Below are 15,286 nucleotides of genomic sequence, written 5' to 3'. Positions count from 1 at the left end.
TCCCATATTAATAAGCCCAGGGTCTCTGGGTTGAGATTCAAAGCTTCGTGACCCAGAAGGGGGGGGTACCATCAATTCTCTTTGCCCATATCTGACCAGAGGTCTGGTAAATGGTTTAAGTGCTTTTTTTAAAGCTTGATTAACCGAATCTTGAACATGGTGCCCAAGGGCTTGCACCAATCTCTCCTCCATTTGCTCTGGGAAGGGAGTTTCCACTTCCTCCTGATAATATTCATCCTCCCTGGCAAAATAAGCCATGGCAGGAACAAATGGAGTTCAAGGGGGGAGGCAACCCCAGCAGGTAAATTGATTCCTTGATGAACCAAAGATTTGCCAAATGCAATCTTTATTTATTTGTTAGGGCCCAAATCAAGTGGAGGGAGCACCTGCAAAAAGCCTCCTAGGTGAGGCCTGACCGTTTATTCGCCCCGTCGGGCATTCACTAGGGCTGAAAAGGTCTAATTTGCGCTCCGCGGGCTGCTGAGACGGAGATTCTGATGAAAATCGGAATCTCCGGCTCCGCGCATACGTGGACCGAAAAAAGAAAACGGACTGCTCTCCTAGTGCAGCACTCGCTCGGTCTCCCTCGGCGACCGAGTAAATGAGGTTTTTTCTCGTCCCACGAACGAAGGTAACTAAAATAACTGCGTCGCGGGTGAGAAGCGCCTCAACCAAGGGACGCGATCGGGCGGGATCACCGTTCCCGATGCGTACGCCTTTTTTGAATAGATCGAGAAGGAAGACACAAGTCCGGTCTTCAGATAACGAGTGCCGCTAGTCCTGCTCTCGCTCCACAGCCCAATACTAGATACATACAGGTAAAACATATACATAAATACCGTATTTAGAGGGAAAAAGAACACTCAACTTCGGCTGCGCAGCAGCAAAGAAAGAGGAGGAGCGGTTGTTATAGAGACTCATATAGCTAGGGCTTGCCTGGGATTGGGCAGCCTGGACTACTAATGTTCATGGGATTTGTAGTTTTTTTAAGTTACTGTTGTTAACTTTTTGACCAGTAAAGAAAGAGAAGCATAATCCGAAGCCTCCGGTCCTGACATAGAATTAACGTCGCATTTGCATTTGGGAGCTTTGTTTACCAAAAGAAAGGGGTGTCCAGCTCCTCTCTGGGTTGGCCCAGGGCACAGCTGGTATTCTGGGACAGCTTCTGTGGGATGCAATCCATCACCTCATGCTGGCGTGGGGCCCGCCAGGCGCTATAGTCAAGATGAAATAGCGCTATTCCTTCCTGTGTGAGGACAGCAGGCTGCCTCAGGCCCCTGTGCACACAGGACCTCAGGAGAGAAGCCCAGGCCTCCTCCAGCTGCTCATCACTGAGCGTTACCAGAGCCTGCGGTGACTGAGACTCAGTCACTGACACTCACAGCACAGACCCAACAACCTGATGGTGCAAAAGCAAAAACTAATGTTTCAGAACTCAGTTGTTCACACTTTCTGTGCATGTGATCGCCGCTCACTTCTGGCTCCTCCCACCCTCTGAGGCCCAGTGTACCTCTCTGCCCTGCTTGCTGGAGCACCTCCAGGTCTGGCCTCAGCACAGGCTCCGCTATCCTCGAGGAGAACCCATGGCGGCCACCCACAGAGGCCACAGTGAGCCGAGCCCCACACTCCACGACAAGGTGCCAGCCTGGAGGGGGCACATCAGAAACCACCTATTCCTGCAAGAAAATCAAACATCTGTCTAAAGTGCATTCAAACATATTCACCGCTCGCTGCAGCTCTTTAATGAGAGGTTTGCAGCCAAAGCAGCCCACAGAGTAGGACACAAATGTGCAGCCGTTGACTGAGGCTGCTCCAGCAACAGTTTGCAGCAGCCATTGACTTCTGAACTTGTTGTAAAGTGGCAGTTTTAAGCCATATTTCCGTATTTCTTAACTTTATATTGATAATCATGGCCCTCATTACGGCTTCGGCCGTCTGTTTTTAAAGACCGCAGAAGCCGCTGCAGCCCGCATGTCGCCAGTGCTGGCGGTATGCTGGCCGCCCTATTATGAGTTTTCCACCGGGCCAGTGGGCAAAAACACAGTTTCCGCACGCTGACCCAGCGGAAAACTCACCACAACGTAATCGTAATTGAGCCGACAGCAATGTTGTGGTGCGTCGGTGCGTAATTCGGGCAGTGAATTTCGTGACAGGGATGTCCCTGGGGGCCCCTGCACTGCCAAGTGTATGGGCCCCCTCTCCGCCCCCTTCCGCCAGCCTTCGCATGGCGGTGAGAGCGACATGCAAAGGCTGGTAGAAAGGGGACTCATAATCCTCAGGGCAGCGATGCTTGCTGAGACCGCCAGGCTGTTGACAGGCAGCAACCTGGCGGTGAGACCGCGCTGTGCGTGGTGGTCCGACCACCACTGCGAGTGTGGCGGTCTCTTAGTAATGAGGGCCAATGTATTTACTCCACATTCATTTTTCTGTTTTATCTGTTTCATTCATGGAATTTCTTGCAGATATATTTTTCTAGTTTTGTGCATGTTCTTGCTGTCAAATGCTTGGCACCAGGGGCAGCTTCTCTGCTATAGTGAAGGAGGGTCGCCCCCGCCAGCAGCAGAGGTTGCAAACCTTTCACAACAAAATCCTTTTGTTGTTAAAGTGTCGGGCCATGGGGGATGACGGAGACTAGGGCAGAGACTGTGCACTCCCCTCAGTGCGCACGTGTTTGGCTGGCTGTCTCGGGCCGGCACTGTGTTGGGGCTGACGAGAGAAGGCACAGGCTCCCAGTCTGCCTGGGGGCGCCCTGGCCGGGTGTTCCCAGCCAATCCTAATGCTGCTCTGAGCAGTGTGAGACTGGCCGCAGCGGAGGCTGGGAGCCGTGTCTGCTCGCAGTGACGAGGGAAAGAGGAGCGGCGTGGGGGTAACAGAGCAGGTACGTTTTTATTTATTTATTTTGTTCCCCCATGCGCGCCTCACCCGCCCCACCCTTCCAGAGCACAGCGCGCGTGACTGCTTGGCGCACTTCCAAGCACGTCTGGCAGAGAGTATCTACTGGTTGGCTGGGAGCTGGATAAGGAGCCAATGGAGGTTAAAGAACCACTTCTTTCTAGCAAAGGGAGCAGCAGCTGCTGCTCATGGTGTGGCCTTTGGTGCCCCTGACAGTGCCCTTGAGGCACCTGGCCGGAGATCATGAAGGCCACACCAGGAAGGAAGAGTAGAGAGGCCTGAGGAGGTGGACTTCTCGCAGAAACATTCTCCGGATCCAGTCTGACGCCTGGGGAAATTCAAAGGTAAGGAATCTGCAACTAGAAGTCTCTCTCGGATGGATGCGTCACCTGAGCCAGTGCTGGCAGGACTGTGGCCATGGGCAGAGGGGATGTTGTGGGCAGTGCCAGGGGATGCCAGGCTCTCCTCCCCTGACTTCAGCCTGCGTGTACCCGCCGCTGCGCCCATCCCTCCCTGACCTCAGACTCACCTCTCCCGCTTGTCTCCTAGGTCTCACATTCGAGCGGAGATCCCTCACGGCCTGCCGGACCTGGTGGTGCTGAAGTGCACAAGTGAGTCTAAGAGCTGTGAGGAGGGAGTGAGGGCCACAGGGGGGGAGTATAGAGGTCAGTGAGTGAACATGAGGGCCACAGAGGAGGATTACTGAGGTCAGTTAGTGAACATGAGGGAGTGATACTTACTATTAATGTGAGGAGGGAGTGAGGGCCACAGAGGTGGATTACAGAGGTCAGTGAGTGAACATGAGGGAGTGATACTATTAGTGTGAGGAGGGAATGAGGGCCACAGGGGGGATTACAGAGGTCAGTGAGTGAACATGAGGGAGGGATACTGTTAGTGTGAGGAGGGAGTGAGGGCCACAGGGGGGATTACAGAGGTCAGTGAGTGAACATGAGGGAGGGATACTGTTAGTGTGAGGAGGGAGTGAGGGCTACAGGGGGGGGATTACAGAGGTCAGTGAGTGAACATGAGGGAGGGATACTGTTAGTGTGAGGAGGGAGTGAGGGAAGTGATACTATTAGTGTGAGGAGAGAGTGAGGGCCCCAGAGGGGGATTACAGAGGTCAGTGAGTGAACACGAGGGAGTGATACTGTTAATGTGAGGAGGGAGTGAGGGTCACAGGGGGATTACAGTGGTCAGTGAGTGAACATGAGGGAGTTATGGTGTTAGTGTGGGGAGGAGTGAGGGCCACAGAGGGGATTACAGAGGTCAGTTAGTGAACATGAGGGAGGGATAGTGTTAGTGTGAGGAGGGAGTGAGGGCCACAGAGGGGATTACAGAGGTTAGTGAGTGAACATGAGGGAGTGATACTGTTAGTGCGAGGAGAGAGTGAGGGCCACAGAGGAGGATTACAGAGGTCAGTGATTGAACATGAGGGAGTGATACTATTAGTGCGAGGAGGGAGTGAGGGCCACAGAGGGGGATTACAGAGGTCAGTGAGTGAACATGAGGGAGTGATACTGTTAGTGCGAGGAGGGAGTGAGGGCCCCAGAGGGGGATTGCAGACGTCAGTGAGTGAACACGAGGTAGTGATACTGTTAGTGTGAGGAGGGAGTAAGGGCCACAGAGGGGGATTACAGAGGTCAGTGAGTGAACATGAGGGAGTGACACTATTAGTGTGAGGAGGGAGTGAGGGCCCCAGAGGGGGATTACAGAGGTCAGTGAGTGAACACGAGGGAGTAATACTTATTGTTAGTGTGAGGAGGGAGTGAGGGCCACACAGAGGGATTACAGAGGTCAGTGAGTGAACGTGAGGGCCACAGAGGGGGATTACAGAGGTCAGTGAGTGAACACGAGGGAGTGATATTGTTAGTGTGAGGAGGGAGTGAGGGCCACAAAGGGGGTTACAGAGATCAGTGAGTGAACATGAGGGAGTGATACTATTAGTGTGAATAGGGAGTGAGGGCCACAGAGGGGGATTACAGAGGTCAGTGAGTGAACATGAGGGAGTAATACTTATTGTTAGTGTGAGGAGGGAGTGAGGGCCACAGTGGGGGATTATAGAGGTCAGTGAGTGAACATGTGGGAGTGATACTATTAGTGTGGGGAGGAGTGAGGGCCACAGGGGTTTTACAGAGGTCAGTGAGTGAACATGAGAGAGTGATACTGTTAGTGTGGGGAGGAGTGAGGGCCACAGGGGGGATTACAGAGGTCAGTGAGTGAACATGAGGGAATGATACCGTTAGTGTGGGGAGGGAGTGAGGGCCACAGGAGGGATTACAGACGTAAGTGAGTGAACATAGGGGAGTGATACTGTTAGTGTGAGGAGGAGTGAGGGCCCCCGAGGGGGATTACAGAGGTCAGTGAGTGAACTTGAGGGAGGGATACTGTTAGTGTGAGGAGGAGTGAGCGGTACAGAGAGATCCTATTTTATAAATATCTGTCATCCACCTCAGAGTGGGACTCATTACACAGCTCCTTTGGATGTCAGGAAGAGCTTCTCCTATAGATATTAGTCATCCTTTCAGAGCGGCAGTCATTACACAGCTCCTATGGATGTCAGGAACAACTTCTCCTATAAATGTCAGTCAGCCTCCCCAGAGTGACGCTCATAACACAGCTCCTATGGATGGTGGGAAGAGCTTCTCCCATAGATATCAGTCATCCACCCCAGAGCGGTGCTCATTACATAGCTCCTATGGATGTCAGAGGGAGCTTCTCCTATAGATATCATTCATCCACCCCAGAGCCCGTGCTCATTACATAGCTCCTATGGATGTCAGAGGGAGCTTCTCCTATAGGTATCATTCATCCACCCCAGAGCCCGTGCTCATTACACAGCTCCTATGGATGTCAGGAAGAGCTTCTCCTATAGATATCAGTTATCCACTCCAGAGTGGAGCTCTTTGCACAGCTCCTATGGGTGTCAGGAAAGAGCTTCTCATATAGATATCAATCATTCACCCCAGAGTGTTGCTCATTACATAGCTCATATGGTTGACAAAAAGATGATGGACGGAGTGTTGAAACTTTTCAAACACTCAGCCCCAGTCACAGATCTGGGTTTAATCCATCGTTTTTTTGCTCACCACGCCACCACAGTTTGGACCCAGCCATATGAAAATCAGTCTTGACCCTGTTCTCCATGGGAACAGTCCAGCCCGAACTGCTAGGCCAGGCCCACCCTGGACCAGAAACAAGCATCCTGGGACCAGTTTCTGGGTATTACCCTATGGATGTCAGAAGGAGCTTCTCCTATAGATATCTGTCAGCACCCCAGAGCGGCGGTCATTACACAGCTCCTATGGATGTCAGGAGGAGCTTCTCCTATAGGTATCAGTCATCCTCCAAAGCAAAGCTCATTACACAGCACTAATGGATGTCAGGAAGAGCTTGTCCTATAATATCAGTCATCCAACACAGAGCACTGCTCATTACACAACTCCTATGGATGTCAGGAAGACTTTCTCCCATAGATATCAGTCATCCTCCCAAAGCAACACTCATTATAGAGATCTTATGGATGGTGGGAAGAGCTTCTCCTATAGATATCAGTCATCCACCCCAGAATGGAGCTCATTACACAGCTCCTATGCAGGTCAGGAAGAGCTTTTACTATAAATATCAGTCATCCGCCCCAGAGCGGCACTCATTACACAGGTCCAATGGATGTTAGGAGGAGCATCTACTATAGATATCAGTCACCATCCCAGAGCAGCGCTTCTTACACAGTCCTATGGATGTTGGGAAGAGTTTCTCATAGATATCAGTCAACACCACAGAGTGGTGCTCATTACACAGCTCCTATGGATGTCAGAATTAGTTTCTCCTGTAGATATCAGTTATCCACCACAGGGCACTGCTCGTTACACAGCTCCTATGGATGTCAGGAAGAGCTTCTCCTATAAATATCAGTCATCCACCCCAGGGCACTGCTCATTACACAGCTCCTGTGAATGTCAGGAGGAGCTTCTCCCATAGATATCTGTCATCCACCCCAGAGTGGTGATCATGACACAGCTCCTTTGGGTGTTAGGAAGAGCTTTTTCTATAGATATCAATCATCATCCCAGAGGGGCGCTCATTACACAGCTCCTATGGATGTCAGGAAGAGCTTCTCTCATAGATATCCGTCATCCACTCCAGAGCGGTGCTCATTACACAGCTCCTATGGATGTCAGGAAGAGCTTCTCTGATAGATATCAGTCATCCACCCCAAAGCGGTGCTCATTACACAGCTCCTATGGATGTCAGGAAGAGCTTCTCCTATAGATATTAGTCATCCTTTCAGAGCGGCAGTCATTACACAGCTCCTATGGATGTCAGGAACAACTTCTCCTATAAATGTCAGTCAGCCTCCCCAGAGTGACCCTCATAACACAGCTCCTATGGATGGTGGGAAGAGCTTCTCCCATAGATATCAGTCATCCACCCCAGAGCGGTGCTCATTACATAGCTCCTATGGATGTCAGAGGGAGCTTCTCCTATAGATATCATTCATCCACCCCAGAGCCCGTGCTCATTACATAGCTCCTATGGATGTCAGAGGGAGCTTCTCCTATAGATATCATTCATCCACCCCAGAGCCCGTGCTCATTACACAGCTCCTATGGATGTCAGGAAGAGCTTCTCCTATAGATATCAGTTATCCACTCCAGAGTGGAGCTCATTGCACAGCTCCTATGGGTGTCAGGAAAGAGCTTCTCATATAGATATCAATCATTCACCCCAGAGTGTTGCTCATTACATAGCTCATATGGTTGACAAAAAGATGATGGACGGAGTGTTGAAACTTTTCAAACACTCAGCCCCAGTCACAGATCTGGGTTTAATCCATCGTTTTTTTGCTCACCACGCCACCACAGTTTGGACCCAGCCATATGAAAATCAGTCTTGACCCTGTTCTCCATGGGAACAGTCCAGCCCGAACTGCTAGGCCAGGCCCACCCTGGACCAGAAACAAGCATCCTGGGACCAGTTTCTGGGTATTACCCTATGGATGTCAGAAGGAGCTTCTCCTATAGATATCTGTCAGCACCCCAGAGCGGCGGTCATTACACAGCTCCTATGGATGTCAGGAGGAGCTTCTCCTATAGGTATCAGTCATCCTCCCAAAGCAAAGCTCATTACACAGCACTAATGGATGTCAGGAAGAGCTTGTCCTATAATATCAGTCATCCAACACAGAGCACTGCTCATTACACAACTCCTATGGATGTCAGGAAGACTTTCTCCCATAGATATCAGTCATCCTCCCAAAGCAACACTCATTATAGAGATCTTATGGATGGTGGGAAGAGCTTCTCCTATAGATATCAGTCATCCACCCCAGAATGGAGCTCATTACACAGCTCCTATGCAGGTCAGGAAGAGCTTTTACTATAAATATCAGTCATCCGCCCCAGAGCGGCACTCATTACACAGGTCCAATGGATGTGAGGAGGAGATTCTCCTATAGATCTCAGTCACCACCCCTGAGGGGAGCTCATTGCAGAGCTCTTATCGATGTTAGGAGGAGCATCTACTATAGATATCAGTCACCATCCCAGAGCAGCGCTTCTTACACAGTCCTATGGATGTTGGGAAGAGTTTCTCATAGATATCAGTCAACACCACAGAGTGGTGCTCATTACACAGCTCCTATGGATGTCAGAATTAGTTTCTCCTGTAGATATCAGTTATCCACCACAGGGCACTGCTCGTTACACAGCTCCTATGGATGTCAGGAAGAGCTTCTCCTATAAATATCAGTCATCCACCCCAGGGCACTGCTCATTACACAGCTCCTGTGAATGTCAGGAGGATCTTCTCCCATAGATATCTGTCATCCACCCCAGAGTGGTGATCATGACAGCTCCTTTGGGTGTTAGGAAGAGCTTCTTCTATAGATATCAATCATCATCCCAGAGGGGCGCTCATTACACAGCTCCTATGGATGTCAGGAAGAGCTTCTCTCATAGATATCCGTCATCCACTCCAGAGCGGTGCTCATTACACAGCTCCTATGGATGTCAGGAAGAGCTTCTCTGATAGATATCAGTCATCCACCCCAAAGCGGTGCTCATTACACAGCTCCTATGGATGTCAGGAAGAGCTTCTCTGATAGATACCAGTCATCCACCCCAGAGCGGTGCTCATTACACAGCTCCTACGGATGGTGGGAAGGAGTTCTCCTATACATATTAGTCACCCACCCCAAAGTGGTACTCATTACACAGCTCCTATGGAAGTCAGGAAGAGCTTCTCCTATAGATATCAGTCATCTATTCCAGAGCGGTGCTCATTACACAGCTCCTATGGATGTCAGGAAGAGCTTCTTTCACAGATATCAGTTATCCACCCCAGAGCCCGTGCTCATTACACAGCTCCTATGGACGTCAGGAAGAGCTTCTCTCATAGATATCAGTTCTCCACTCCAGAGCGGTGCTCATTACACAGCTCCTATGGATCTCAGGAAGAGCTTCTTCTATAAATATCAGTCATCCACCTATGAGTGGAACTCATTGCATAGCTGCTATGGATGGTGGGAAGTGCTTCTCCTATAGATATCAGTCATCCACCCCAGAGTGGTGCTCATTACACAGCTCCTATGGATGTCAGGAAGAGCTTCTCTCATAGATATCAGTCATCCACTCCAGAGCGGTGCTCATTACACACCTCCTATGGATGGTGGGAAGTGCTTCTCCTATAGATATCAATCATCCACCCCAGAGTGGTGCTCATTACACAGCTCCTATGGATGTCAGGAAGAGCTTCTCTCATAGATATCAGTCATCCACTCCAGAGCGGTGCTCATTACACAGCTCCTACGGATGTCGGGAAGAGCTTCTCCTAGAGATATCAGTCATCCACCCCAGAGTGTCACTCATTCCACAGCTCCTATGGATGGTGGGAAGAGCTTCTCTCATAGATATCAGTCATCCACTCCAGAGCGGTGCTCATTACACAGCTCCTGTGGATGTCAGGAAGAACTTCTCTGATAGATATCAGTCAACCACTCCAGAGCGGTGCTCATTACACAGCTCCTATGGATGTCAGGAAGAGCTTCTCCTATAGATATCAGTCATCCACTCCAGAGAAGTGATCACTACACAGCTCCTATGGATGTCAGGAAGAGCTTCTCTCATAGATATCAGTCATCCACTCCAGAGCGGTGCTCATTACACAGCTCCTGTGGTTGGTGGAAAGAGCTTCTCCTATAGATATCAGTCATCCACTCCAGAGTGTCACTCATTCCACAGCTCCTATGGATGGTGGGAAGAGCTTCTCTCATAGATATCAGTCATCCACTCCAGAGCGGTGCTCATTACACAGCTCCTATGGATGTCAGGAAGAGCTTCTCTCATAGATTTCAGTTATCCACTCCAGAGCGGTGCTCATTACACAGCTCCTATGGATGTCAGGAAGAGCTTCTCTCATAGATATCAGTCATCCACTCCAGAGCGGTGCTCATTACACAGCTCCTATGGATATCAGGAAGAGCTTCTCCTATAAGTATTAGTCATCCATCCCAGAGAGGTGCTCATTACACAGCTCCTGTGGTTGGTGGGAAGAGGTTCTCCTATAGATATCAGTCATCCACCCCAGAGTGTCACTCATTCCACAGCTCCTATGGATGGTGGGAAGAGCTTCTCTCATAGATATCAGTCATCCACCCCAGAGCGGTGCTCATTACACAGCTCCTATGGATGTCAGGAAGAGCTTCTCTCATAGATATCAGTCATCCACTCCAGAGCGGTGCACATTACACAGCTCCTATGGATGTCAGGAAGAGCTTCTCCTATAGATATCAGTCATCCACCCCAGAGTGGTGATCACTACACAGCTCCTATGGATGTCAGGAGGAGCTTCTCTCATAGATATCAGTCATCCACTCCAGAGCGGTGCTCATTACACAGCTCCTATGGATGTCAGGAAGAGCTTCTCTGATAGATTTCAGTCATCCACTCCAGAGTGGTGCTCATTACACAGCTCCTATGGATGTCAGGAAGAGCTTCTCCTATAGATATCAGTCATCCACCCCAGAGCGGTGCTCATTACACAGCTCCTATGGATGTCAGGAAGAGCTTCTCTGATAGATATCAGTCATCCACCCCAGAGCGATGATCACTACACAGCTCCTATGGATGTCAGGAAGAGCTTCTCTCATAGATATCAGTCATCCACTCCAGAGCGGTGTTTATTACACAGCTCCTGTGGTTGGTGGGAAGAGCTTCTCCTATTGATATCAGTCATCCACCTCAGTGGCACAATGCACGAGTCCGCACTGAGAGACAGTAATCTGCCCCAGAGCAGTCACAGTGACTCCTGCGCCTGCCCTGCTCGCTCTAGGGCTGTGCTTGGAGTCTGCAGCGCACCCCATTGCCCCCGGGGTTTGGGTACAGACCCTCGCCTCCCTTCTCAGCTCTGTTCCTTTGCTTGGCCTACACTGCTGCATGTGCTTGTCTTGTCCACATATGTGTCTGCGCTCACTCCGCCCTCTTCATGTCTCTTCTTGCTCTGCACAAATCTGCGTCTCTTTGTGTCCTGACCCCACTCTCAGAGTCACCCAGACCTGTCTCCTCTTCTTGCAGATGAGAGCGCCCCTGGGAAGGAGGTGTGTAAGACTGGGATGGAGCTGCAGTTCCCTGGGGGTCACTTCTACCAGAACATATGGCAACCCGTCTCCTGTAGCATGAAGAGGTTCACCTCGCAGGACGAGATCAATGGCTGCCTTCGGGGGAAGTCCCTGCGACTCATTGGAGACTCCACCTTGATCCAGTGGATGAAGTACTTCACCGAGACTGTCAAAAGTAGGTGTGCCTCATACATCAGCAGTACCAGGTCACATCTCCAGAGCAAGAGTCAGGTCACATCTCCAGAGTCAGGTCACTTCTCCAGAGCCAGTGTCAGGTCACATCTCCAGAGCCAGTGTCAGGTCACTTCAACACAGCCAGTGTCAGGTCACTTCTCCAGAGCCAGAGTCAGGTCACTTCTCCAGAGCCAGTGTCAGGTCACTTCTCCAGAGCCAGAGTCAGGTCACATCTCCAGAGCCAGAGTCAGGTCACTTCTCCAGAGCCAGAGTCAGGTCACATCTCCAGAGCCAGTGTCAGGTCACATCTCCAGAGCCAGTGTCAGGTCACTTCTCCAGAGCCAGAGTCAGGTCACATCTCCAGAGCCAGTGTCAGGTCACTTCTCCAGAGCCAGAGTCAGGTCACTTCTCCAGAGCCAGTGTCAGGTCACTTCTCCAGAGCCAGTGTCAGGTCACTTCTCCAGAGCCAGTGTCAGGTCACTTCTCCAGAGCCAGTGTCAGGTCACTTCTCCAGAGCCAGTGTCAGGTCACTTCTCCAGAGCCAGAGTCAGGTCACTTCTCCAGAGCGAGTGTCAGGTCACTTCTCCAGAGCCAGTGTCAGGTCACTTCTCCAGAGCCAGTGTCAGGTCACATCTCCAGAGCCAGAGTCAGGTCACTTCTCCAGAGCCAGTGTCAGGTCACTTCTCCAGAGCCAGAGTCAGGTCACTTCTCCAGAGCCAGTGTCAGGTCACTTCTTCAGAGCCAGAGTCAGGTCACTTCTCCAGAGCCAGTGTCAGGTCACTTCTCCAGAGCCAGAGTCAGGTCCCTTCTCCAGAGTCAGGTCACTTCTCCAGAGCCAGTGTCAGGTCACTTCTCCAGAGCCAGTGTCAGGTCACATCTCCAGAGCCAGTGCCAGGTCACTTCTCCAGAGCCAGTGTCAGGTCACATCTCCAGAGCCAGTGCCAGGTCACTTCTCCAGAGCCAGTGTCAGGTCACATCTCCAGAGTCAGTGTCAGGTCACATCTCCAGAGCCATTGTCAGGTCACTTCTCCAGAGCCAGTGTCAGGTCACTTCTCCAGAGCCAGTGTCAGGTCACATCTCCAGAGCCAGTGTCAGGTCACTTCTCCAGAGCCAGTGTCAGGTCACATCTCCAGAGCCAGTGTCAGGTCACTTCTCCAGAGCCAGAGTCAGGTCACTTCTCCAGAGCCAGTGTCAGGTCACTTCTCCAGAGCCAGAGTCAGGTCACTTCTCCAGAGCCAGTGTCAGTTCACTTCTCCAGAGCCAGTGTCAGGTCACTTCTCCAGAGCCAGTGTCAGGTCACATCTCCAGAGCCAGTGTCAGGTCACTTCTCCAGAACCAGTGTCAGGTCACTTCTCCAGAGCCAGAGTCAGGTCACTTCTCCAGAGCCAGTGTCAGGTCACTTCTTCAGAGCCAGAGTCAGGTCACTTCTCCAGAGCCAGTGTCAGGTCACTTCTCCGATGCCAGAGTCAGGCCACTTCTCTGGTGCCAGTGTCAGGTCACTTCAACAGAGCCAGAGTCAGGTCACATCTCCAGAGCCAGAGTCAGATCACATCTCCAGAGCCAGTGTCAGGTCACTTCTCCAGTGCCAGTGTCAGGTCACTTCTCTTGAGCCAGTGTCAGGTCACTTCTCCAGAGCCAGTGTCAGGTCACTTCTCCAGAGCCAGTGTCAGGTCACTTCTCCAGAGACAGAGTCAGGTCACTTCTCCAGAGCCAGTGTCAGGTCACTTCTCCAGAGCCAGTGTCAGGTCACTTCTCAGGAGCCAGTGTCAGGTCACATCTCCAGAGCCAGTGTCAGGTCACTTCTCCAGAGCCAGTGTCAGGTCACTTCTCCAGAGCCAGAGTCAGGTCACTTCTCCAGAGCCAGTGTCAGGTCACTTCTCCAGAGCCAGAGTCAGGTCACTTCTCCAGAGCCAGTGTCAGGTCACTTCTCCAGAGACAGTGTCAGGTCACTTCTCCAGAGCCAGTGTCAGGTCACTTCTCCAGAGCCAGTGTCAGGTCACATCTCCAGAGCCAGTGTCAGGTCACTTCTCCAGAGCCAGTGTCAGGTCACTTCTCCATTGCCAGAGTCAGGTCACTTCTCCAGAGCCAGTGTCAGGTCACTTCTCCAGAGCCAGAGTCAGGTCACTTCTCCAGAGCCAGTGTCAGATCACTTCTCCAGAGCCAGTGTCAGGTCACTTCTCCAGAGCCAATGTCAGGTCACTTCTCCAGAGCCAGTGTCAGGTCACTTCTCCAGAGCCAGTGTCAGGTCACTTCTCCAGAGCCAGTGTCAGGTCACATCTCCAGAGCCAGTGTCAGGTCACTTCTCCAGAGCCAGTGTCAGGTCACATCTCCAGAGCCAGTGTCAGGTCACTTCTCCAGAGCCAGTGTCAGGCCACTTTTCCAGAGCCAGTGTCAGGTCACTTCTCCAGTGCCAGTGTCAGGTCACATCTCCAGAGCCAGAGCCAGAGTCAGGTCACTTCTCCAGACCCAGTGTCAGGTCACATCTCCAGAGCCAGAGCCAGAGTCAGGTCACTTCTCCAGAGCCAGAGTCAGGTCACATCTCCAGAGCCAGAGTCAGGTCACTTCTCCAGTGCCAGTGTCAGGTCACTTCTCCAGAGCCAGAGTCAGGTCACTTCTCCGGTGCCAGTGTCAGGTCACATCTCCAGAGCCAGTGTCAGGTCACTTCTCCGATGCCAGAGTCAGGTCACTTCTCCAGAGCCAGAGTCAGGTCACTTCTCCGGTGCCAGTGTCAGGTTACTTCTCCAGAGCCAGTGTCAGGTCACTTCTCTTGAGCCAGTGTCAGGTCACTTCGCCAGAGCCAGTGTCAGGTCACTTCTCCAGAGCCAGTGTCAGGTCACTTCTCTTGAGCCAGTGTCAGGTCACTTCTCCAGTGCCAGTGTCAGGTCACTTCTCCAGAGCCAGTGTCAGGTCACTTCTCTTGAGCCAGTGTTAGGTCACTTCTCCAGTGCCAGTGTCAGGTCACTTCTCCAGTGCCAGTGTCAGGTCACTTCTCTTGAGCCAGTGTCAGGTCACTTCTCCAGAGCCAGTGCCAGGTCACCTCTCCAGAGCCAGAGTCAGGTCACTTCAGCAGAGCCAGTGCCAGGTCACTTCTCCGGAGCCAGTGTCAGGTCACTTCTCCGGAGCCAGTGTCAGGCCACTTCTCCAGAGCCAGTGTCAGGTCACATCTCCAGAGCCAGTGTCAGGTCACTTCTCCAGAGCCGGAGTCAGGTCCCATCTCCAGAGCCAGAGTCAGGTCACTTCTCCAGAGCCAGAGTCAGGCCACTTCTCCAGAACCAGTGTCAGGTCACTTCTCCAGAACCAGAGTCAGGCCACTTCTCCGGTGCCAGTGTCTGGTCACATCTCCAGAGCCAGTGTCAGGTCACATCTCCAGAGCCAGTGTCAGGTCACTTCTGCAGAGCCAGTGTCAGGTCACTTCTCCAGAGCCAGAGTCAGGCCACTTCTCCAGAGCCAGTGTCAGGTCACATCTCCAGAGCCAGTGTCAGGTCACTTCTCCAGAGCCAGTGTCAGGTCACTTCTGCAGAGCCAGTGTCAGGTCACTTCTCCAGAGCCAGTGTCAGGTCACTTCTCCGATGCCAGAGTCAGGCCACTTCTCCGGTGCCAGTGTCT

General features: G+C 51.8%; 1 protein-coding gene across 2 annotated transcripts in view; it reads left to right on the top strand.

The window, feature by feature from the left end:
- LOC138295311 (NXPE family member 4-like) overlaps positions 1–15,286 on the top strand; it is a 237,565-nt gene that overhangs the window by 176,043 nt on the left and 46,236 nt on the right. For both annotated transcript variants that reach the window (XM_069233527.1, XM_069233528.1), the window contains 2 exons: positions 3,442–3,503; positions 11,463–11,681. In XM_069233527.1, the coding sequence (XP_069089628.1) occupies positions 3,442–3,503; positions 11,463–11,681 (281 nt within the window). The remainder of the gene's footprint in view (positions 1–3,441; positions 3,504–11,462; positions 11,682–15,286) is intronic.

This window comes from Pleurodeles waltl, chromosome 5 (assembly GCF_031143425.1).
Source record: "Pleurodeles waltl isolate 20211129_DDA chromosome 5, aPleWal1.hap1.20221129, whole genome shotgun sequence".
Lineage (NCBI taxonomy): Eukaryota > Metazoa > Chordata > Amphibia > Caudata > Salamandridae > Pleurodeles > Pleurodeles waltl.
The sequence above is the reverse complement of the archived record's forward strand: the minus strand, read 5'-3'. Positions and strand labels throughout refer to the sequence as shown.